Source organism: Mustelus asterias, chromosome 9, assembly GCF_964213995.1.
Source record: "Mustelus asterias chromosome 9, sMusAst1.hap1.1, whole genome shotgun sequence".
Lineage (NCBI taxonomy): Eukaryota > Metazoa > Chordata > Chondrichthyes > Carcharhiniformes > Triakidae > Mustelus > Mustelus asterias.
The window spans coordinates 59612909-59638019 of record NC_135809.1 but is presented as its reverse complement, the minus strand read 5'-3'; the positions used below and the strand labels follow the sequence as shown (position 1 = coordinate 59638019).

At 44.9% G+C, this 25111-nt stretch overlaps 1 protein-coding gene across 3 annotated transcripts in view; it reads left to right on the top strand.

Moving 5' to 3' along the window:
• The window catches only part of LOC144498711 (xylosyl- and glucuronyltransferase LARGE1), a 436258-nt gene that overhangs the window by 125552 nt on the left and 285595 nt on the right, over positions 1-25111 (top strand). For all 3 annotated transcript variants that reach the window (XM_078220258.1, XM_078220260.1, XM_078220259.1), the window contains one exon: positions 10912-11098. In XM_078220258.1, coding sequence (XP_078076384.1) covers positions 10993-11098 — 106 coding nt within the window. In that variant the 5' untranslated portion in view covers positions 10912-10992. The remainder of the gene's footprint in view (positions 1-10911; positions 11099-25111) is intronic.

The following is a 25111-nucleotide window of genomic DNA, read 5'->3' as shown; positions in this document are numbered from 1 at the left end:
ATGGAAACAGCCAAGATTTGGGTAGTAAGATCCCACAAATGTCCGGCAAATAATAGTTGATCTGTTTCAATGGCATTGGCTGAAGGCGAAGTGTTTGGCCTGGATGTCCTCCCTGTTTTTAGCATCCACCTGATCAGTTAAACTGCGCCTCTGTCTGAGGCAGCCCCACATTCTGTTCTGCTGCATTGAGATGTCGGCCGGCATTGTGTACTCACGGAGTGGGGCTTGAATATGTGAATTTCACCAACTGAGCCAGGCTCCCATTCCCAGCATTGTTCAGCAATAGTTGTCGAGCGACAAACTATTTCAGTGCCGCCACTAACTGGTTAACACCCATTTAGTTCCCAGTGGTATTTAAGTGGCCTTTCCAGCAATGAATGACAGCCGAGAGATGAAAGCAGTGGGTCTTGTGAAAGCTGAGCTGGTGTGCCTGGACATCACACAGCCTGTCTAAAAATCGGTCAGTTTGTTGAGAATCCTCTCTTTGGTATAATATGGAAATGGTCCTGCACTTGGCACTAAAAAGTCAAAATGGGAAGAAATCAACTAGTGCTAGCTCATTGATAAGTGGCCTCAAGGGTATTTGCGGGATCTTTATAAAACAAAAGAAGATGAATGTGCCGTTGCACTTGTGGACATTTAGAATGCAAAGCATTGCAAAAAGTACAGCCTGTGCCATAAGTCTTTAAAGCTTTGATGTCTCCTCTGTGTTCCTGGGTAAGCACAATAACAACAACATAATGCACAAGGCTATCCTCCCTCCCTCTCAACCACCACCATCACCACACACTCCTCCTCAAACATCAATCTGCCATATCTCCTGAGCTGTGAAATAGGGAGTTGTCAGCTGGAGAAAGTAAGAGAGATCTCCGCCAGGCAGAGTTCAAGACACAATATCAGGAGAGTATTGAAGGGAAAACATTTTTTTTCTGTCGGCTTAGTTGATGTCAAAGGGAGTGAGCATAGTGGGCTCAACCCAGATGATTTCAGCTGCATTTCAGAAGCTAATCTCTTTGAACTGCCACCTTGCAATTTTTGAGGGCAACAGACATCAATATCTTTAATAATGCTCGTCTTCAGCTTGGGGGATTTAAGATTTGGGGCTAAAAGCAAATTGGGAGTGAACTGGCTGTGTGAATTGGGCTTCCTGTTACCCCAGTGGGAATAACAGCAAAAGAATTGAACCAGCGTAAAATCTGGTTTTGATGTGGAATCCTGAGCTTGCGTTTTTGGAAAACAAAAGCCGTCAAACGCGTTTGCTCAAAAAACTGACGGATTTTGGATCATGGTTGCAGCATTTGCCTGAGAGCTTTGATTTGGTTTGATTTATTATTGTCACATGTATTAACATACAGTGAAAAGTATTGTTTCTTGTGCGTTATAGAGACAAAACATACTGTTCATAGAGAAGGAAACGAGAGATGCAGAATGTAGTATTACAGTCATAGCTAGAGTGTAGAGAAAGATCAACTTAATGTGAGGTAGGTCCATTCAAAAGTCTGACAGCAGAGGGAAGGAGCTGTTCTTGAATGGGTTGGTACATGATCTCAGACTCAGTCACTGAGATAATAGGGATTGTGCTCACCAATGTCCCCCACCAACTTCTCTTCCCTTGACATTTGCTCTTCTGTTACGGGTACACAGTACCCAACTTGCACACACAGTTGAGCTTCAAACAGCATCAAAAGAGGTAAACATTGTTTTCTTTTGGAAAAGGTGAGACTTCAAGGATTGTTAAGGGGCTTGACAGGGTAAATGCTGAGAGGATGTTTCCCCTCCATTGGAGAATCCAGAACCAGAAGACATAGTCTCAGAATAAAGGGCACCAATTTAAGACTGAGATGAGGAGGAATTTCTTCTCTTGAGGGTTGTAAGTCTTTGGAACTTTCCACAGAGAGCTGTGGGGGCAGAATCCTTTTCTATCTTTAACGCTGAGGTAGATAGATTTCTGCTCAGTAAGGGAATCGAGAATTATGGGGAAAGGGCAAGAAAGTGGACGTGAGGAATGTTGGATCAGCCATGATCCCTTGAATGGCGGAATAGGCTCGAGGGGCCAAATGGCTTACTCTTGTTTCTATTACTTAAGGTCATATGGGAGAATATTGAAAACTTATAAAAAATCAGCCACATTAACACAAATCATTTATTTGCTCTTGTGAAGGGTTCAAGTATCAGGGAATGGAGGATGTAGGATTGAAAAGGGTCATCAAGTGAGAGGTTTTCACCCAGTTCATATCGAGTTTGACATTGTGTTATGGGTGCATTGTGTACAATGCAGATGGGAGAAATTAGATGAGCTTTTTTGTGAGAGGAAGGATAAATGGTTAAGAGAAAGGAGGGATTGAGGAATAGGAGGAACGGGGAGACAATTGAGAGAGCGAGGGAGAGGAGAGACTGAAGGAGAAGTAAAATTGAGGGATACAGGGTAAAGGAGGAGGATAGATTGAAGGGGGAAAAAAAAGGACTGGAAGGGAGATATTGGGTGGAGTTTTCTGGCCATTCATCTCGAGCTTCGGGATCGTCCGCAGGACTAGGTGTCAACACCGGCCAGTGGCGGGCCATCTGCGCTGCTGTGAAACACGCTGCAGGGGGCTCGGAGAATCCGGCCTTCCGAGCGAATTGAGGGACGGGGAGAGGATCAATTGTGGGAGATAGGAGAAAAGGGGAAGGGTTGGGGTGAGGATTGGGTGATGAGGAGGGGCGGGATTGACAAAAGGTACAGTGGATGAATGAGAGTAAGATGGAAGTTTTTATTGAAGGCGGATAAATTCTCATCTACTTGAATCTTAAGATTCAATTAACAGCAAAATTGAAGTTTTAGATTGAAGAGAGACTTGTACGAAGTAGCCCCTATTGTGTCTGTTCAGGTGTTTCACATGTACTAAACTATGAAGTGTGGTACTCATGGAGTTGTTCTGAGTCAGTATCACCCCATCAACGGCAACCAGCGAAGGGCTTACTGACAGTATTGGTGAGGGAGCATTATTGAGCTGGGTCTTTGCTTCTCTCCAGATCATCTCATGGGATCTTTTAATATCTGACCGAACAGACATTGGGAACCTTGGAGTGACAGCTTGTCTAAGAATCTGTCAGTTCCCTTGACGCTACACTCAGCTTCCACAGTGGAAGATTTTGCTGGATGCTCCAGATTCTCCCCCACAATTCAAACGCCTGAAAGTGGTACTTATGTTTTCCTACACTAATTAATTGTGAAACTGATATAAAATAGGAGGCTGATTTGTTAATAACCTTCAGAAGGGTGTTTGGAAATGAAATGTCGACATAGTCCCAGATGACCATTGGCTGCTCTCCCCTTTGAGTGGGGGGAGAGCTGACTGGTGGTGATTTATCCTGAGGATCACCACACCTCAGGCGAGGGGCAAGTTTGAGAAGGTGGAGCCTTCATGAATGATCTCAGCTGGTACGGACTTGAACCCATGCTGTTGGCGTCATTCTGCATCACGAACCAGCCATTCAGCCAGCTGAGCTAAACCAACCGTCTATGATAAAAATTTGATGGGGAAGATGTTCAGGGCTCTGAAGAAAGGACGGGGGCAGTGGAACTAAATGGCCAGTATTTCAAAGCGCTAATGCAGACATGATGGGTTGAATAGACTCCTTCTGTGCTGTATTGTTCTATAAGTCAATGCAGAGTCTGCAGTCCACCACACAAGCTGGCAATACAATCCAGCACACCACTACTCTTTGGGAGATGACAAACTCTTCAACTAACAACTATCCTGTTCCAAATATTGAACTCCCCTGCTCCTGACCAATTTGCCAATTTGAAATAATATGTCAATGGCGCATTATTTTATAGATCCCTCCAAGTCTTAATAAGTAGACCCAGCTCTTTCAAGTGTATGAGAATATCAAGATCACCACCTGATACCCATAGAATTGAGCTTCACTGCATAAATATTGGAAGGAGGAAGCTCAGAATCTTCCCCCACCCCTGCCCCTCCAGGATTGACCTGGAGCCTACAGGAATTGGTTATCAGTCTCCAGGACTCTGCTGTGTGCGACCCTGGAGAACAATGATAGGGACACTAAAGTAAAGTTTAAAAAAAAAACATCTTTGAATGTTTCTCTTTACTAGATATAAAAATATTGAAATGGTTGAGGGGCGGAGGAGGGGGGGGGGGGGTGGTGGGATAATGAGTCCTTTTGCTTTCTAATTGGTGTAGGAAGGCAGTGTGTCACCAGCATGGACGTGTTGGTCGACCAATGGTTGGAACATGGAGGGTATGTCATGTGATTAGAACTCCAGGAATGCATTTAACCACAGTTGGCAATCCTATCTCTTCACAACCGCCTGAAAATGCAGGGCAGTGGGATCATTTGGGTGGGGGTTTCTCCAAGCATTAGCCCTAGCTGATTACAGGAATAAGAGTGGGGCATCCAGTTTTTTTGTGTCTGTTCCATTGTTCACTCTTAGATTAAGGCTGATCTTAACTCCATTTATCCTCCTTGTTTTCATGACCCTCTTGATAGAAAATCTTTGTCAAAGTTGATTGCTCTCCCCCTTCAACAGCTTTTTTTTGGCGAGAGAGTTCCAGATTTGCATTACCTTTTGTGTGGGGGAGTGTGTCCTCCTGCCATCACCCTGAAAGCATTTGCTCTGATTTGAAGGTTAAGCCCAGGTTGTGGTGTTCTATAATCTCTCCTCAGAATATGTAGTTCCTTTCTATCTACTCTATCAACTCCTTTAATCAAATTTAAACAGTTTAATTAGATCACCCATTAATTTTCTATACCTAGGGGAATACAGGTCTAATCTAGGTAATCTGTCCTCATAAACGAATCCTTTGAGCTTTCTATCATTTTAGTTGCTTTGTACTGCACTGTCCGTGATTCCTGATTTCAGAAAGGAACTTGGAACCTTTTTGAACTGTGGGTCATAGAGCTGTTCTGGGCAAGATAGACCCTTTCCAAATAGGAATCCTGTCAGTACGCAAAGCCATCTCGCGACAACATCTGAAATGCAAAAGGTGCTGAATCCTGTCCACATTAGCACACCACCTACCTCTATGTATTGCATATGGAGGCTTGACACAATATTGATCCGAAGACAGAGCTATTTTATAAAAACTCTCACCTGACCGTCTGACTCTTACCCAAATAAAATTATTGCAAAGGATTATCTGGTCACTTCAGTAAAATTTAATCTCGCCCTTGTGCCGGAGGGAATAGAACATAGAACATAGAACATAGAACAGTACAGCACAGTACAGGCCCTTCAGCCCTCGATGTTGTGCCGAGCTTTGTCCGAAACCAAGATCAAGCTATCCCACTCCCATCATCCTGGTGTGCTCCATGTGCCTATCCAATAACCGCTTGAAAGTTCCTAAAGTGTCCGACTCCAATTTCACAGCAGGCAGTCCATTCCACACCCCAACCACTCTCTGAGTAAAGAACCCACCTCGGACATCCCTCCCATATCTCCCACCATGAATCTTATAGTTATGCCCCCTAATAACAGCTACATTCACCCGAGGAAATAGTCTCTGAACGTCCACTCTATCTATCCCCCTCATCATCTTATAAACCTCTATTAAGTCGCCTCTCATCCTCCTCCACTCCAGAGAGAACAGCCCTATCGCTCTGTGTCTCTAATGGTTTCTTACTTCTCTGCCCTGTCCAATGGCACAATAGCTGTTCCTGTCATACCACTAATACAGATGGTTATGGCAACATGGCTGCCCTTTGCAGAGGTCAACCAACAACACGGCAACCACTGACCCAGCACCTGCTGGAGTAATTGTCTATAGAGGCATCTAACACTCACCTACTCGAGGGCAATTAGGGATGGACAACAAATGCTGCCTTAACCTGTGTTACACACAACTCTGTGAAAGAACAAAAATAAATAAATCTGTGGATTACAGTTCAAAACAAAAATTGATCAAACCCAGAAACGTCTCCTGCCAAATCATCATAGAATCCCTGCAGTGCAGAAAGAGGCCATTCGACTGATCGAGTCTGCACTGACAACAATCCCTCCCAGACCCTACCCCATAACCCCACGTATTTACCCTGCAAATCCCCCTGACACTAAGGGGTAATTTAGCATGTCCAATCCACCTAACCTACACATCTTTGGAATGTGGGAGGAAACCGGAGCACCCGGAGGAAACCCACGCAGACACGGGGAGAATATGCAAACTCCACACAGTCACCCAAGGCTGGAATCAAACCCAGGTCCCTGGCACTGTGAGGCAGCAATGCTAACCACTGTGCCACCGCGCCTTCTACATGATGCCTCTCCTCTTCTAATTTCTTTTGTAAAAATAAGAGTTATATGAGGTTACATTTCTGGTTCTGAACTACCATCCAAGGGGCCGATTGTGTCTCGGTTTCTTTCGTTGCTGTGTCTAAAATCATCACCATTTTTGATTTTGTGTCCATTTTCTGAGCAACAGTTTGTGTTTTGTTCTGACTCTTCTGAAAACACTGCTAAATGAGTTTTGTTTTATTTTCCAAGAGTCAAATGTCACCTAAAGAACCCAAAACAATTCTGTGTTCTACCATAAGATGTAGGCCATTCAGCCCATCGAGCCTTCTCTGCCATTCACTGAGATCAGGGCCGATCTCAAATGAAAATCCACTTTCCCACCTTATCCCCATAACCCTGGATTCCCTTACTGATTAAAAATCTGTCTGTCTCAGCCCTGAATGTACCTAGAAGACCTGCAGAGGAACCAAAACCACCTCAGACACCCTGAGTGATCGAACCAGTCAACGAGGATTCAGCAAGAGGTGTGGGAGGAGAGAATCTGAGCACCATTAGACAAGGTGTCAACTGTGAAGCAGCGATAACATTTTCACTATCTCAGTCCAAAGGCTGGAGGTTTAAGATCCACTCCACAGATTTGGGTGCATAATCCGGGGTGACCCTCCTGTGCAGCACTGAGGAAATGCTGCACTTGTCCAAGGAGCTGCCTTTCAACTGAGACATTAAGCAAAACACATTCCGTCTCGGGTGCTGTCTCAAGACCCTGTTTTCAATAAGAGTTCTCCCCAGTATCCTGGTCAATATTTAACATTTAAAAGCAAATGCTCCGATTGTTATCACATTGCTGTGGAACCTTGTTGCGCGTTAATTAGCTGCTGTGTTTCCTTTGACATTTGTAGTGAAACAGATAGTTGAGGAGTAAAGCTATTTCACAGAATCACAGAATACTACAGTGCAGAAGAGACCATTCGGCCAATCGAGTCTGCACCAACGCATGAAATGCCCTGACCTGCCCACCTAATCCCACTTGGCCCATAGCCCTGAATGTTATGACGTGCCAAGTACTCATCCAGGTACTTTTTAAAGGATGTGAGGCATCCCGCCTCAACCACCCTCCCAGGCAGCGCATTCCAGACTGTCACCACCCTCTGAGTAAAAATGTATTTCCTCAAATCCCCCCCTAAACCTCCCACCCCTCACTTTTAACTTGCGTCCCCTCGTAACTGACCCTTCAACTAAGGGGAACAGTTGCTCCCTAGCCACCCTGTCCATGCCCCTCATAATCTTGAATACCTCAATCAGGGCACCCCTCAGTCTTCTCTGCTCCAGAGAAGAAAACCCAAGCCTATCCAACGTCTCTTCTTAACTTAAATGTTCCATCCCAGGCAGCATCCTGGTGAATCTCCTCTGCACCCCTTCCAACGCGTTCACATCCTTCCTATAATGTGGCGACCAGAACTGCACACACAGTACTCCAGCTGTGGCCTCACCAAAGTTCTATACAACTCCATCATGACCTCTCTGCTTTTGTAATCTATCCCCCGATTGATAAAGGCGAGTGTAATGTTTGGGAGATAATTGTTTGGATCGCAATTCACTGGCTCCTGTGTTCACTCTAAGTGTCCAGGTAATGCAGCACTGAAAGTGTTCCAGGAATTTTATGTACTGTATTGTAAGTGACAGGGGAATAATTCAATACTTTACAATTGTACACAGATGGAACAATAGCAAGAGACCAGATGCCTTGGAATTCTTCCTGAAAAGAAGAATGCTTCTGCGAGTACAATAAAATTGTCAGAATTCTCTAACGGCTGAGCTTATTCTCCAGTTGTCTGTCCTCAGTTGGAAAGGTTGGCATCTTACTGGGACGTATTTCCAAAGGGAACGAGCACCTTCAATTAAAGGGAAACAACACCTTCAGTTGCCAATGGCCAGTTCTGTGTATGTGACCTTAACCAGTGAGAATTAGCAATATGTCCAACTGCGGAGGACATTGTTATTTGGTGCTGAGGCCCGCAGGTAAAACACTCTGCACTATGATGCCAATGCTGTGATCTTAACAGTGAGACACTGTGCTAATGCTGGGGTTATTCATGAAGGCGTGTGTTGATGAAGGTAGGGCAGTTGATGTCATATACATGGATTTTAGTAAGGCGTTTGATAAGGTCCCCCATGGTCGGCTTATGATGAAAGTGAGGAGGTGTGGGATAGAGGGAAAGTTGGCCGATTGGATAGGTAACTGGCTGTCTGACCGAAGACAGAGGGTGGTGGTCGATGGAAAATTTTCGGATTGGAGGCAGGTTGCTAGCGGTGTGCCGCAGGGATCAGTGCTTGGTCCTCTGCTCTTTGTGATTCTTATTAATGACTTAGAGGAGGGGGCTGAAGGGTGGATCAGTAAATTTGCTGATGACACCAAGATTGGTGGAGTAGTGGATGAGGTGGAGGGCTGTTGTAGGCTGCAAAGAGACATAGATAGGATGCAAAGCTGGGCTGAAAAATGGCAAATGGAGTTTAACCCTGATAAATGTGAGGTGATTCATTTTGGTAGGACAAATTTAAATGTGGATTACAGGGTTAAAGGTAGGGTTCTGAAGACTGTGGAGGAACAGAGAGATCTTGGGGTCCATATCCACAGATCTCTAAAGGTTGCCAGTCAAGTGGATAGAGCTGTGAAGAAGGCCTATAGTGTGTTAGCTTTTATTAACAGGGGGGTTGGAGTTTAAGAGCCGTGGGGTTATGCTGCAACTGTACAGGACCTTGGTGAGACCACATTTGGAATATTGTGTGCAGTTCTGGTCACCTCACTATAAGAAGGATGTGGAAGCGCTGGAAAGAGTGCAGAGGAGATTTACCAGGATGCTGCCTGGTTTGGAGGGTAGGTCATATGAGGAAAGGTTGAGGGAGCTAGGGCTGTTCTCTCTGGAGCGGAGGAGGCTGAGGGGAGACTTAATAGAGGTGTATAAAATGATGAAGGGGATAGATAGAGTGAACGTTCAAAGACTATTTCCTCGGGTGGATGGAGCTATTACAAGGGGGCATAACTATAGGGTTCGTGGTGGGAGATACAGGACGGATATCAGAGGTAGGTTCTTTACGCAGAGAGTGGTTGGGGTGTGGAATGGACTGCCTGCAGTGATAGTGGAGTCAGACACTTTAGAAACATTTAAGCGGTTATTGGATAGGCACATGGAGCACACCAGGATGATAGGGAGTGGGATAGCTTGATCTTGGTTTCAGATAAAGCTCGGCACAACATCGTGGGCCGAAGGGCCTGATCTGTGCTGTACTGTTCTATGTTCTATAAGGCCCTGCCTTCTCAACCTTGCACCTTGCCTGAGGTGTGGTGACCTCCAATCAGCTCTGCCTCCTCAAAAGGGAGAGTAGTCTATGGTCACCTGGGACTGTGGTGACTTTTACTGGGACAATTTCCACTTGCGTGGTGGGGTGAGGAGACTGCGAGGCATAAACGAGTGCTTTGCCTTAGTGCCTTTTCTCCATGCCCTTGCACATGGCTCCTATTTAAATAATCATCTAATGCCTTATTGAATGCCTCAATTGAACCTGCTTCCACCACACTGCCAGACAATGCATTTCAGACTCGACCCACTCATTGTGTGGAAACGGTTTTTCTCATGTGGCCTCCTTCTGTGCTGTAACAATTCTGTGACGTGCATTGGGCATTTTGCTATATGGAAGGCACTATATAAATGCAGCATTTATTCCATTATAGGTTATGATTCTTTGAGATTGAGAATAAGTCATGTTGAGATAGACAGCCCTAAATCAGGAGTAGATTATCTTAATGTAAAGGTACCCATTATTTTTATGCTATCTGTGTTTTGTCTCAATAATATTAGTGCATAATTGCCAGCCGGTAGCAGCGAGGAGCATTTCAGAGCAGCGTCAAGCCTGATCTTGAAAAGTGAATTGTTTGCTCAAAATATAAAGGCAGCATTTTGTAACAAAGCAGGTGCAGGAAGATCAAAAGTGCTTCTGAAAGACAACCTTTTGTATTCTACATTGTCCAGATTTAAGGAAGGGATTATTTGAATGGAGTGCTTTGAAGTGAAAATGTGTCACTCTGTCTAGTGAAGAACCGGGGATAGGTTTTGTTATCTTGTGCCTGCATGAATTGTAGCACCATATATATAAAGAAGCCATAAAAGGCTCTTCATAATTAAATCATCAAAGATCCTGAGGTTTTTTTTAGTGTAGAAAAAGCATCAGCAGATTTTTGAAGTGCATTGCCAATTCCCTGACAAATCCTTGCACTCTTGAAGGAGCAAGCAGAAACTTGAACTCCAAAATCGTGAGAGAACCCGGACTGGGGAACGACTAGCTAGAACCCGGACTGGGGAACGGCGAGCTAGAACCCGGACTGAGGAACGGCGAGCTAGAACCCGGACTGGGGAACGGCGAGCTAGAACGCGGACTGGGGAACGGCGAGCTAGAACGCGGACTGGGGAACGGCGAGCTAGAACGCGGACTGGGGAACGGCGAGCTAGAACGCGGACTGGGGAACGGCGAGCTAGAACGCGGACTGGGGAACGGCGAGCTAGAACCCGGACTGGGGAACGGCGAGCTAAAACCCAAGCTGGCTTTGCTGCTCAGAGAGTGTGGGACTCGCTCGCTGTTTCGAGCAAGTTGCCAAGTGATCCTGTCTTTTTAACTTTCAGGGACTAACATGCACCTTGCTGAGGATCTGATGTTACCCACCTAGGAACAGCACTGCCAACCTGACTCCGACATTCCCCAGGATGCTGGGAATCTGTAGAGGGCGCCGGAAGTTCCTCGTGGCTACCCTGACCGTTCTCTTCGTGCCAGCATTTACCTGGATTTACCTCTTCTCCGGGACGTTTAAAGGCAAGTGCCGTAGCCATTTCCTGTGGTTGTAATTGTATCTCTTGCTCCCCGTCTCCCCTACCCTGCATGAACATTCAGAAAGTCATAGTGGGGAGATTGGGGAGTGATTGGACCAGATGTTGGACTAATGTCCAGATGTTCTTCACACACAATTGTGAATGAGTTTGAGTGAATTGTTAACATGTAAGAAAATGTTGGTTGCTGACGTTAACATATGGGGGGGTAGTGGTGTGGAGGGGGTGGGTTGTCTAACTTCAAGGATTTGATTAATCCCGGAGAAAAATCACTGGGGCAGTAAAACATGTTTGCTTTTATTTTTCTTTGCAATTGTTTTGTTCGTTTCTTGTAAAACAAAATATTGGCAGTGTGGCCAAAAGGCTGACTCGCTGAAGAATCATTCTCTTGGATAATGAAGTCTGTTTCCTTCCTGATTGGCACAGCGAAGTGGGCTGTCTTGATGATGGTCCTGTTAGGCACCCAATGACAGGACTGTGGGGTTGGGGTGGTTGTAGGAAACCTCCAGGAATATGTTTAGTCAGAGTTGGCAACCCCATTTAACCGTGGAAGGTGCATTGGAGGGGGTTGGGGTGTGGTTTGGGTGCAGTCCTTTAGGATGGCCTGGCTTGGACAGATTGGGTTCCTTAATTTGTTGAGCTTGTGATATAGACACCCATGATGTGGAGATGCCGGCGTTGGACTGGGGTAAACACAGTAAGAGTTTTAACAACACCAGGTTAAAGTCCAACAGGTTTATTTGGTAGCAAATACCATTAGCTTTCGGAGCGCTGCTCCTTCGTCAGATGGAGTGGAAATCTGCTCTCAAACAGGGCACAGAGACACAAAATCAAGTTACAGAATACTAATTAGAATGCAAATCTCTACAGCCAACCAGGTCTTAAAGATACAGACAATGTGTGTGGAGGGAGCATTAAGCACAGGTTAAAGAGATGTGTATTGCCTCCAGACAGGACAGCCAGTGAGATTCTGCAAGTCCAGGAGGCAAGCTGTGGGGGTTACTGATAGTGTGACATAAACCCTGGAGACAATACACATCTCTTTAACCTGTGCTTAGTGCTCCCTCCACTCACATTGTCTGTATCTTTAAGACCTGGTTGGCTGTAGAGATTTGCATTCTAATTAGTATTCTGTAACTTGATTTTGTGTCTCTGTGCCCTGTTTGAGAGCAGATTTCCACTCCATCTGACGAAGGAGCAGCGCTCCGAAAGCTAATGGTATTTGCTACCAAATAAACCTGTTGGACTTTAACCTGGTGTTGTTAAAACTCTTACTATATAGACACCCAGGCAGTGAAGGTTTTAATGTCCAGATTGGGTAAAAGTTTCATCATTCAGACATAATTAAATGGGGTAAATACATCAGTAGATTTTATTAAGCTTTGTTCTTTTGCTCCTGTGATAACTGGGTGGATGGGAAACAACTTGTTGTAGTGACTGAGTGCTGGTGACCTGGGCTGTGACATTGCTTCATCTCTGCAACTAACTTGTTTGACATTTGCGCAATGTGTTGCATTTTGTTCCTCTCAACACTGCCCCATTGGAAAGGTTATTGTCCTGGTGGTGCAGTAGTTAGGGTGGAGGGGAGAGCCTGGGTGGAATGCTCTTTTGGAGAAACAGTGCCAGGTGGATGGGCTGTATGGCTTCTCTCTGCATTGTAGGAATTCTATAGTGCAGTTAAATTTCCCTTTGTCCCTCCTGCTTTAAAGAAAGCGAGCACAGCCTATCCGATCTTTCCTCGTTTGTAAAATCCTCCATTTCTGGAAACGTGCTCTGTAATCTCTACCGTGCCCTTTCCACAGTCATCACATCCTTCCTGTAATGTGGTGACCAGAACAGTAAGCAGTACCCTACTTGTCATTTAACTAGTGTTCTAGCCGAACCCCTCTTCTCCTTTTATTCTATGCCTTGGCTAATAAAGGCTGGTATCCTGTGTTTTCTTGACAACCTTATCAACTCACCCTGTTATCTTCTATTACCTCTGGACATGCAACTCCTTCTGCTCTTCTACACTTCTCTGTATGCTAGCATTTATTCTGCATTCCCCTGTCTTCGAATGCATTAGCCTCTGTATTGAATTCCATTTGCTATTTTTTCTGCCCTTTTGACTGATCCATTGATTTCTTTCTGCAGTCTGCTGCTTTCGACCTCACTGTTGACCACACAGCCAAATTTTGTATCATCTCCAACACATTTCAGTCCAAATCTTTGCTTGTATACCACGGAAAGTCAGGGGTCTAGTACTGAACCCTGCCGAATCCCACTGGAAACAGCCATCACTAAAAACATCCATCAACTATTGCTTCCTGCCACTGCGCTACTTTTGGATCCAACTTTCCTCTTTCCCTGGTTTCTGACGGGATTTTTACTTTTCTTACTGGTCGTAACATGTCAGAAGTCTTTCTAAAGTTTATGTCAACTCCCAGCAATCGGGCCAGTTTCATCAACCCTCCTTGTTACGTTCTCGAAATAATTCAACCAAGTTAGTCACACACGGTTTTCCCTTGACAAATCTAAACTCACTGCCTTTGTGTAACCCATGTCTTTGTAAACGACACTGAATATTGTCCTCCACACCTATTCACAATGCTCAAAATGGGGGGGGGTCAATGTTGTAAAATGAAGCCTGGCTTCTATGGGGCGGGGGGGGCACCTTTTGAGAAATTGTGGGAGCGCGGGGAACCAAGACTGTATTCAGCCCGCCGAATGTCAAATGTTATTACTGGGCCAAAATGACAAACATCCATTCCGCACTCTTCTGAAACATGCACCCATGTGAGCTGTATTCTTTTATTTGTTGCCAGCCAATCTTTTATATCTTGCACAATAATAAAACAAAAAAAATTATCCACAATTCTGCCGAATATTGTTTCCCGTCGTCTAACTGGCTAGATTAATCTTGATCTGGAGTGTCAGAAGCTATCTTTCCCTGCTCATTGCTTGCTGATGTCTGTCACTTGCATGGCTGTTCAAGGGCATAACTATAATGTACCATTCAGATATTGGAATTGTTTAAAAATCATTTGCTTATTGAGAGGGTTTCAGGGCCATTCCAGACTATGTTTTATTTGGGAGTCGCTGCTGAATGATTATGCATCTAATCCAGTGTGTCAAGCAGCGAGGATTGGGGATAGGAAGCTCTCAGACAGTAATATTGTTTTACGGATTCAGAATCGCAGACTGGTGCGGGGGCGAGCAGGTCTTTATTTAACCGTGTCATCTCTCCTTATTACAAAAATAATAGATCTGCCCAGGCAGCCAGAAAATTGATTCCTACCCGGTCCTCGCTCTGGGTTTATAGATCAGTGGTGTGCGCCTTGTGAGAAGGAGCGCTTGAAGATGAAAATTGAACGATTGGCCTCACGTTAGTTTTATGCAAAGCACTTTAACAGAAAGAAGAATAGATCTCAGTTGGAGAGTACATTGAATGTGACGGCACAGTAACAGGCCGTTCGGCTCAATAGGTTTGTGTTAATGTTTATGCTCCACACGAGGCTCCTCCCTCCTTCCCTGCTTTATCTCACTCTGTGGAGATGCCGGCGTTATCTCACTCTATCAGCTTGATCTGCTGTTTTTATCTCACTTCAGTTTATCCAGCCTCCCCTTTAATACAACTATGCTGCTCACCCCTACGAGACCTGTGCGCTGCTAGTTCTGTTTTCTAACCACTCTCTGCAGAAAGAAGTTTCTCCTGAATTCTGTAATGGATTTAATAGTAACTAGTTTATGTTTCCATTCCCTTAGTTCTGAATACTCCCCCGTCCCACCTCAATAAGTGGTAAAACTTCCTCTAGGATTGCCTGATCAAAGCCTCTACATTACTGAGAAGGCCTCTGGGTTCAGTCTTCTCTTTTCCCAAGAGTACTTGATTTGTTCAACTGAGAAGGCTGTGGCTTTGACCAGGTGACTTCCAGTTTACCCTCATTTGTTTCTCAAAGTAGATTGTGCTAAGTGGCTGCATCTAACAATGACAATGTCTTGCATCTATATAATGTCTTCGCCCCGAGGTGGTATAGAACGGCAAGACAAAGGCCGGAATTCTCCAGTCTCCCACGCCCCACTGCCGGTGAGAGGGGAGAATTTGATGTTCAGCTAAATCTCCATTCACTGCAGCGAGCCGGAGAATCCCAGCTACGAGCAAAGGTTGGAGAATTCCAGCCAAAATGTGGCCCTAAGCCATTATCAGATAGTAGGTGAACAAAGCTTTGATCAGTTAGATTTAGTACCTTAGAGTGGTATGGAGAAGTAGAGAGGCTTAAGGGAATTCAGGAGCTTAGGGCCTGGCCAGCTTAAGACATGGTCACTGAAGATGGGAGCAGAGGAAAGGACGCGAGGCCAGAATTGGAGGAATGCAGTGGTCATGGAGATTTGTAAGGCTGGAGGAGATGACAGAGATGGGGAAGAATAGAGGATGGATGATGCTGATGGGAGGAAGTCAGATCTCTGAAGGCACAACTCTTACAAGCTCTGAGATGCCAAGTCTGGAAGGTTCCATCTCAAACCCCAGCTTTTGTTTGCTGAGTTGAGGCTTTGACTTGTTTGCTTCGATCATTGATCCTGCCCATCGCTCAAGAAGCAGAAAAATCGCCAGATCCTTATTATCAATTGACCCCCCCGTGATATGTTGAGCATGTGAAGTAAAGAAAAATCGATCTCGTGAATAATGCCTTACATGGCCAAATAACTTACTGGCATGTATTGTAGACTCCAAACTCTGGGAATTTATTTTTACTTGTTGGTATATGGGCAACACTTGAAAGGCAGCATGTATTGGCCAGCTTTAGTTGCCAAAAAAACAATGGGGTCCCGATTCTAACTCGCTCAAAATCCATGCACTTACAAGATGGAGCCCAATGTGTCTGTCTTAGTGTGTGTCCAGAGTCGCGTATAGACCAGACTGAGTCGGGGTAGCAAGCTTTCTTCCTGAAGGACAGGGTGTTTTTACATCAGTTCGACCAGCCCACTTTTTGATGCATTTATTCAGAAAAATTCCACAACTTAACATAGTGGGATTTGAACTTGGTACTTCTGGAATGTTCATCCAGTATCATAACGATTAGGGCACCACGCTGAATAGGAGAAGGAAAAATTTCACGTCTCTGACCCCCCTGACATGCATGAACGAGGGGAGATGGTGGTGTAGTGTTAATGTCACCAGACAAGTAATCCTGAGGCCCAACCTAATGTTCTGGGGCACATGGGTTCAAATCCCACCACAGCAACTGGTGGAATTTCAATTCAGTTAATAAAATCTGGAATATGAAGCTAGTCTCAGTGATGGTGGCCATGATCGTATCATTGATTGGTATCTGGTTCACGAGTAGATGGAAATCTTCCATCCTTACCCGGTCTACATGTGATATGTGGTTAAGTCTTAACTGCCCTCTACAGTGGCCTAGCAAGTCGCTCAGTTCAAAGGTGATAAGGGATGGGCAACAATGCGGGCCTTGCCAGCAACACCCACATCCACGAAAGAACAGAAACAAAGAACAGAAACAAAGAACAGAAACAAAGAACCTGCCCGTTGTTTAACCCCGACAATCATTTGCAATTTATTTTTGACACCTCAGATCATGGCCCGATCATGTGAAAGTTATCATGTATGTAATTTTATCTATCTTTTATAACTTACAATTCAGAATATGACCCAGAAGGGTGAGGGGCAGGAAATTTGTTGTTCCATTATGCTGGGTTCCCCACACAGCTTGCAAAACTAAGAGGAAGCTAGTTGTGCATCTTAATGTTTCACAGAATTGGAGAATGTGGAGTAGTGATTATTTGCTGTTAGGTTTTACCTTGCCTGTCATGACTCTGGGTCACACAATTGTCCCTGAGTCAAAGGTTATGGGTTGAAGTCAAACTTAAGGATGAAGTAGTCCAGGCCAACATCTTTCGCAGTTCTGAGGAAAGGCCACACTGTCAGAGGTGCCAGCTATCATAAAAGTCACTACACTGTGACCCTGCCTGTTCTCTTGAGGACGATAAAAGGCCCCAGGGCATTATTTCTGAGATGTCTTGACCAAGATCGATTTTTTTTTTTTTTTCCCCCCCCCCCCTAATCAAAGTCATTAAATAATCTATCTGTTCGCTAACTTGGTGTTTGAGGGACCTTGCTGCAGTTTTTGTTATTATAACAGTACGCACACTTTAAAAGCACTGAATTCAAGGCTGTGAAGTGTTTTGGGAATCCCCTGGGATTTGGGAAAGGTGCTATATAAATTCAAATCCCCCTTTCGGGCTCTCCAGAAATGAAGTGCCTCACAAAACCCTGGTTACATCTAAATGTAGGTCAATCATCCTTCTGCATTCCAGAAATGACCTGATCCAGAAATACAGGCAAGGGCATGGCACCAACACAACTCCTGTCAAATATATGATTGGGCTGTAATAGCTATTCTGTCAGTTTTCCCTTCACTAATTGATGGGGAAACTTGCAGAAGAGATTGTTGACTGATGAGGTGAAGGAAGTGAATTAACATCAGTATCAATATAGCCATTAACCCAGCAGTGCTTCAGTAATCTTGTCATTCCAAGTGCATTACTGTTAATTCAGTTCCCTCTCGTTGTGGGGCATGTGAACTTTGGAATTTCCTGTCATGCTGGTAATACCCAGTGTTTCTCTTGTTTTCTCAGCCTGGATGCTGCGTGCTCGCTATCCATGCGCTTGGAGTGTTTGCTGAAACCTTCAGTTACTTTTTGAGGGCCTTTGGCTTGAATAGAGGGCTGTCAATGTGGATATGACTGCTGGGATAGCATCGCCTCCATGGCTGTCTTTTTCTTTCTCTTGTTCTCTGCTAAAAGCCACACTCTATCCTGCGATCACATGGATTGTGAAGAGACCAGGATAAATGGGGAAAAAGAAAAGTAATGAGTAAATAGATAGATACATGATTTGATGTATTGATTAAAGGTAAAGTTGCCAAAGTCCCAGATGACCATAGGCTGATCTCCACTTTGAGGGGGAGAGCTGACTGGTGGTGATTTTAACCTGAGGGTCACCACACCTCAGGCAAGGGGGCAAAGGTCGAGAAGGCAGGGCCTTCATGAATGACCTCAGCTGGTACGAGAATTGAACCCCCGTTGCTGGCGTCATTCTGCATCACAAACCAGCCATCCAACCAACTGAGCTAAACTGATCACATATTCATTATATTGTGAATGGATATTTATTAAGCTCGCCTGGTTCTGAAAGTCTCCTGTTTGATATTGGTCCAATGCTTACAGTTTTGATTACCACAGTAAACAAAATTCTTCTCATGTCAGCAGGAGTCACAGTTTAGTTTTTGAAATCATTGATTGTTCATTCAGATGCCTTCAATGTTTGAACAAAGTTCTGACAGTGAGACTCCTCCTTGAAACTGAAGGATGCTTAGTGGAGAACATGAGCATCGTACCTTAGATATTAAGGGTTGGTGAGCTCAGTTGGTTGGATGGCTGGTTTGTGATGCAAAGCGACGCCAGCAGCGTGGGTTCAATTCCCATACCGGCTGAGGTTATTCATGAAGGCCCCACCTTCTCAACCTTGCCCCTCGCCTGAGGTGTGGTGATCCTCAGGTTAAATCACCACCAGTCAGCTCTCTCCCTCAGTGAAGAGCAGCCTATGGTCACCTGGGACTTTACCTTTACAATCTTTGGAGGAGTGGTATCAGTCAATCCTACAAGCGATCTGAATGTCGCAAACCTAGCAGTGACCTCGCACTCAATATCTAGGCATGTGATAGCCCTGGAGTGTAACCATAGTACCCCTTTGTCATCTCAATGTGGTATTAATGTCATTGAAATATGTTCTTTCGATCCCTCCGGAGGGTGATTATTCAATACCAAGCTAGACAAGGACAGATACACTGATTTATTTCACCACTTGTGAAAGTACACAGGAATAGTCACGGACAAATTCCCTTATTTCAGTTGGAATAACTGTTTTTTGAGTGATCTTGTAAAGACCTCCAATCAGTGGGCTGTTTGAATTTGCCTGCAGTATTTCTGAGACCAGACAGCCTAGCAACATTCTGCTCACAAAGGCTGACTAACTCTCTCTCTGTCACTCTGTCTGTGCGTTATCTCTCCCTGTTTGCAGCCAGCTAGGGGCGACAGACTTTGCAACACAACGGGTGTGTGAGGCATTTATTGATAACAAGTTGCTTGAATGTTTATCGTTTCCGAGGGAAAATAATTGACGGTTGCATATTATCCTCTTTCCCTCAACTCCCCCACCTGCTAAACTTGTGTAAATGCAATTTGGCTATAAGACCATGAGGCTAAGAGCAGAAGTAGGACATTCGGCCCATCAAGTCTGCTCCATCATTCAATGAGATGATGGCTGATCTAATATCCTTAGCTTCACTTTCCTGCCCTATCCCCATGACCCTTGATCCCCGTACTGATTAAAAATCTGTCCATCTCAGCCTTGAAGAAAATCAATTACGCAGCCTCTACAGCTCTCTGCGGTAAAGAATTACACACGTTCACTACCCTCCAAGAGAAGAAATTCCTCCTTGTCTCTGTCTTAAATGAATGATGTGGAGATGCCGGCGTTGGACTGGGGTAAGCAGAGTAAGAAGTCTCACAACACCAGGTTAAAGTCCAACAGGTTTATTTGGTAGCACAAGCCACTAGCTTTCGGAACGCTGCTCCTTCATCAGGTGAGTGGGAGTCGTGTTCACAAACATGGCATATAAAGACACAAACTTGATTTACAAAATAATGGTTGGAATGCGAGTCTTTACAGGTAATCAAGTCTTAAAGGTACAGAAATTGTGTGTGGAGAGAGGGTTAGCACAGGTTAAAGAGATGTGTATTGTCTCCAGCCAGTTACTCTTGCAACTCGGCCAACGTTGTCTACCTGGTAAGCTGCAGGAAAGGATGTCCTGAGGCATGGTACATTGGGGAGACCATGCAGGTGCTACGACAACGGATGAATGAACACCGCTCGACAATCACCAGGCAGGAATGTTCTCTTACTGTTGGGGAACACTTCAGCAGTCACGGGCATTCAGCCTCTGATCTTCGGGTAAGTGTTCTCCAAGGCGGCATTCATGACACACGACAAAGAATCGCTGAGCAGAGACTGATAACCAAGTTCTACACACATGAGGACGGCCTCAACCGGGATTTTGGGTTCATGTCACACTATCTGTAACCCCCACAACTTGCCTGGGCTTGCAAAATCTCTAACTGTCCTGGCTGGAGACAATACACACCTCTTTAACCTGTGCTTAACCCTCTCTCCACTCTCATTGTCTGTACCTTTAAGACTTGATTACCTGTAAAGACTCGCATTCCAAACATTATCTTGTAAATTGAGTTTGTGTCTTTATATGCCCTGTTTGTGAACACGACTTCCACTCATCTGATGAAGGAGCAGCGCTCTGAAAGCTTGTGGCTTGTGCTATCAAATAAACCTGTTGGACTTTAACCTGTGAGACTTCTTAAATGAATGAATCCTTACTCTGAGACTATGCCCTCTGGTCCTAGACACGCACTCAAGAGAAAACAACCTCTCACCATTTACTTTGTCAAGCCCCCTGGGAATCCCATGGCTCAATAAAGTTGCCTTTCATTCTTCTAAACTATAATGAGTACAGACCCAACTTGGGGTCAACCTCTCATAAGAAGATTTCTCCATACCCGGGATCAACCTAGTGAACCTTCTCTGGACTGCCTCCAATGCCAGTATATCTTTTCATAGATAAAGGGACCAAACTGTTCACAGTATTCCAAGCAATTGTTTGTACCCCCACTTCTACAGAAACACACTTAAGAAGAATTCTGTAGCACAGCAGGGTCATGTGTGCTGGTGGCATGGAATAGTATATTCGACAATGCACTTTGGGTAATTTTCTATCCTCTTCAATGGAGGCGTAGAATCCGGAAAAACTTTGGTTCCGTGACCCTGAAGTATCAGGCCCACATCTATATTTCCGACCTCTACAGTTGAGTGGCGACGCAGTCTATCAGATGGCAGTATCCAATCTGCTCTGCTCCCAGAAAGGGTCACTACATGCAAATAAATGTCTGATTTTACCCGATCCTCTCAGTGGAACTGAGGACCCCAATCCAGCTGTGATCAGGGAAGTGGAACTTCTGTATTGTATTCGAAATGGAACCAATGCCTTTCAAACACCCAGGTGTTACACTACAGGCCATTCAGCCCAACCACTCCATGCTGTTAGATATCCTGCACACACCAGGCTAGAATTTTCCAGCATTTCATGTTGGCAGTATCTTCAAGACCCCATCACCAGATTTGTCTGGGAACCTGGAACCCATGGGTTGTTTGGGGGCGAGTGGGGGGGGTGGACACACAGTCTTAGAAACTCACAGCGCAGAAAGAAGCCAATAAGCCCACTGTGCCTGTGCAGGATCTTTGTAAAGAGCTATCCAATTGGTTCCAACATGTTGCTCCCTCTTCCTCCTGCCTGGCAGTTCTTTCTTTTAAAAAAAAGTATTTATTCAATTCCCTTTTGTAAATTGATGTTGAATCCATTTCTCCAGCCCCCTCAGGCAGTGAACTCCAGAGCACAACTCATTGTGTGAAACATAATCTCCTCTTTCCCTCTGGTTGTTATGTCAGTCATCTCCCTTACTAATCTATTCACACAGGCAGTCGTCTTAATACTACTGACCTCACAGGGAGGCAGTGGCGTAGTTGTATTGTCACTGGACTAATAATCTAGAGACTCAGGGTAATGCTCTGGGGACCTGGGTTCAAATCCCACGCAGCAGATGGTGAAATTTGAATTCAATTTAAAGAAAAATCTGGAATTAAAAGCCATTGTCAATATTAGTAAAATCCCATCTGATTCACCAGCGTCCTTAAGGACAGCTGATTTCCTTCCCTAACCTGGTCTGGCCTACATGTGACTCCAGACCTACAGCAATGTGGTTGACTCTTAACTGCCCTCTGAAATGGCTTAGCGCATATGTTGAAAGGCATTTAGTGATGGGCAATAAATGCTGGCCCAGCAAGTTTCACCCACATCCCGTGAAAGAATAAGCTAAATGATAAATGCTACCAGATTTATCACTGGCCAATGCCCTGTATAGGGTGTTGGTGAGACCACATCTGGAGTATTGTGTCCAGGTTTGGTTTCTTTATTCGAGGAAGGATGTGGTGACATTGGAGGCAGTTCAGAGGAGGTTCACCAGATTGATTCTGGAGATGAAGGGGTTGACAAGTGAGAGATTAAACAGTTTGGGCTGAATCTTGCTGGCGTTTAGAAGAATGGGAGGGGATCTGATTGAGGCATATAAAATTTTAGAAGGGATTGATAAAGTAAGCGCAGACCAAATGTTTCCTCTTATGGGGTATTCTAAAACAAGCGGTCACAGGTGTAGGTTGAGAGGAGGTAGATTTAACACTGAGATGAGAAGGAACTACTACTTGCGGAGGGTGAATTTGTGGAACTCGCTGTCCATAGTGCGGTGCAGTCTGAATCGTTGAATGGTTTCAAGAAGGAGATGGATATATTTTGAATTTTTTAAAAAAAGGATGTGGGGAGGTGGATTTGAGACCAGGGAGAGATCAGCCATGATCTGATTGAATGGCGGAGCAGGCTAGAAAGATTGGATTTGCCTACTTCTGCTCCTCATAGAAATCATAGAAACCCTACAGTGCAGAAGGAGGCCATTCGGCCCATTGAGTCTGCACCGACCACAATCCCACCCAGGCCCTACCCCCACAAATTTACCCGGTAATCTCTCTAACCTACGCATCTCAGGACTCTAAGGGGCAATTAACCTGGCCAATCAACCTAACCCACACATCTTTGGACTGTGGGAGGAAACCGGAGCACCCGGAGGAAACCCACACAGACACGAGGAGAATGTGCAAACTCCACACAGACAGTGACCCAAGCCGGGAATCGAACCCAGGTCCCTGGAGCTGTGAAGCAGCAGTGCTAACCACTGTGCTACCGTGCCGCCCTACTTCTGCTCCTAATTCCTATGTTCCTCATTTAACTTTCCCATATATGATCCCTTTACTCAAGGTCTTTATAATTGTACGCAATGCTTCCCTATCCATATCATCAGTTCCTGTTTATGGATATGAGTTGTTCTTTGGGGAATCTGCACAAAAGGAGTAAAAAATCAAGCCCCACAGCCAAACTTCAGACCTCCCACCTTGTATTTTGAAGCCCTCAGGAGGGTTAACAACAATGTACACAAGCCTTTGAGTTCTGTTTTATCTTTCCTATTTTTTGGCAATGTACCATTTATATTACACAGCCTGAGGCACCAGGGAACATCAGGAACACTTGCTAAAAATGACCTGCTATTCTGGGCCTCAGCACTATGTTCAGTGACCAAATTGGGAGTGAGCACATTGAGAATGCAGTTCCACTGCCTCAGGAATTATTTTCAACAAATGATTTGTAGGCCCCTGATTTCACCGACCAGATTTAACTGCTTCAAATTCTTTCCTCTTCCGTGCGTGGTGAAAGTGGCTTCACAGAGCAGGTCTGTAGTTTAGTCTAAACCTGCAGTCAGTGTGAAATGTGCCTCTTTCTAACAAATCCATAGCAACCAGCTTCCAATATCTTCTGATCATCAGTAAGGAGATTCGATAGAGGTGTTCAAAATCAGTGGGCGGGAGCCAGGACAAAAGTAGATAGAGAGAAACCATTCCCATTGGCTGAAGGGTTGTCAATCGGAGAGCACCGATTTAAAGTGAGTGGCAAAAGAACCAATGGGTGATGTGAGGAAACCCATTTTTTAACGGAGCAGGTAGTTTGGATCGGGAATACACTGTCTGAGAGTGTGGTGGAGGCAGATTCAATCATGGCATTCAAAAGGGAATCGGATAATTATAGGGCTACGGAGAAAGGCTAGGGGACTGGCACTGGCTAAGCAGCTGCACGGTGACACAGTGGTTAGCACTGCTGCCTCACAGTGCCAGGGACCCGGGTTCGATTCCGGCTTGGGTCACTATCTGTACGGAGTTTGCACGTTCTCCCCATGTCTGTGTGGGTTTCCTCAGGGTTCTCCGGTTTCCTCCCACAATCTGAAAGACTAGGTGCATTGGCCATGCTAAAATTCTCCCTCCGTGTATCTGAACAGCACTGGAGTGTGGTGACTAGGGGATTTTCACAGTAACTTCACGTAAGCCTACTTGTGACAATAATAAATAAGCTTTAAACTTATAGAGAGCAAGCACACAGACAATGGGCCAAATGGCCTCTTTCTGTGCTATGAGCATTCAATGAATCCATGACACTATCAATCATTCTGACTGGAGGAAGTCCAGAGCATGACAAGATGGCAGCCTCTCATTGTGGCTTGGCTGCTGGAGGAGGCAACTTTATTCAATATTGTTAACCATCAGTGCGAATACTGTCTGCTTTTTCTTTAGCTTTGTTTGAACTGCGTTTCTGGGAGGCTCGTATCTGAACAAATAAGTCATTATCCAAGATGGTGTGGCAGTAACTAGAGGTCTGTGACACCAGTGAAGGAAGAAGATGTAACAGAGATACTAGGCTGTGTTGACATCAATTCAAGCCAGTGTGAGAGTGATTTAACACGGGCGCATTGCAATGCCTTTGGTGGTTCTTCAATATATTATTGGCAGTTGAGCATCACCTATAAGGCTGGCATTCATTCCCCATGCCTACTTGCCCTGAGAAGATGGTAATAGTCTTTTTTTCTTACACTCTATTTTATCCAAACAGAGTGATTTGCTGAGCTACTTCAGGGAACAGCTAAGAGTCATCCTCACTGATGTGGACTGGAATCTCACAAGACCATTCGGCCCCTCTAGCCTGCTCCACCATTTAGTAGGATCATGGTTGATCCAATATTCCCCACGTTCACTTTCCTGCCTTTTTCCCATAACCCTTGATCCCCTTACTGATCCAAAATCTATCTACCTCACATGTAGGTCAGACTGAGTAGAATGACAGGATTGTTTTCCTGGAGGACATTGGCTAACCTGTAATCTGGCAACTTCTAAAGAACAAAGAAAATTACAGCACAGAAACAGGCCCTTTGCCCCTCCAAGCCT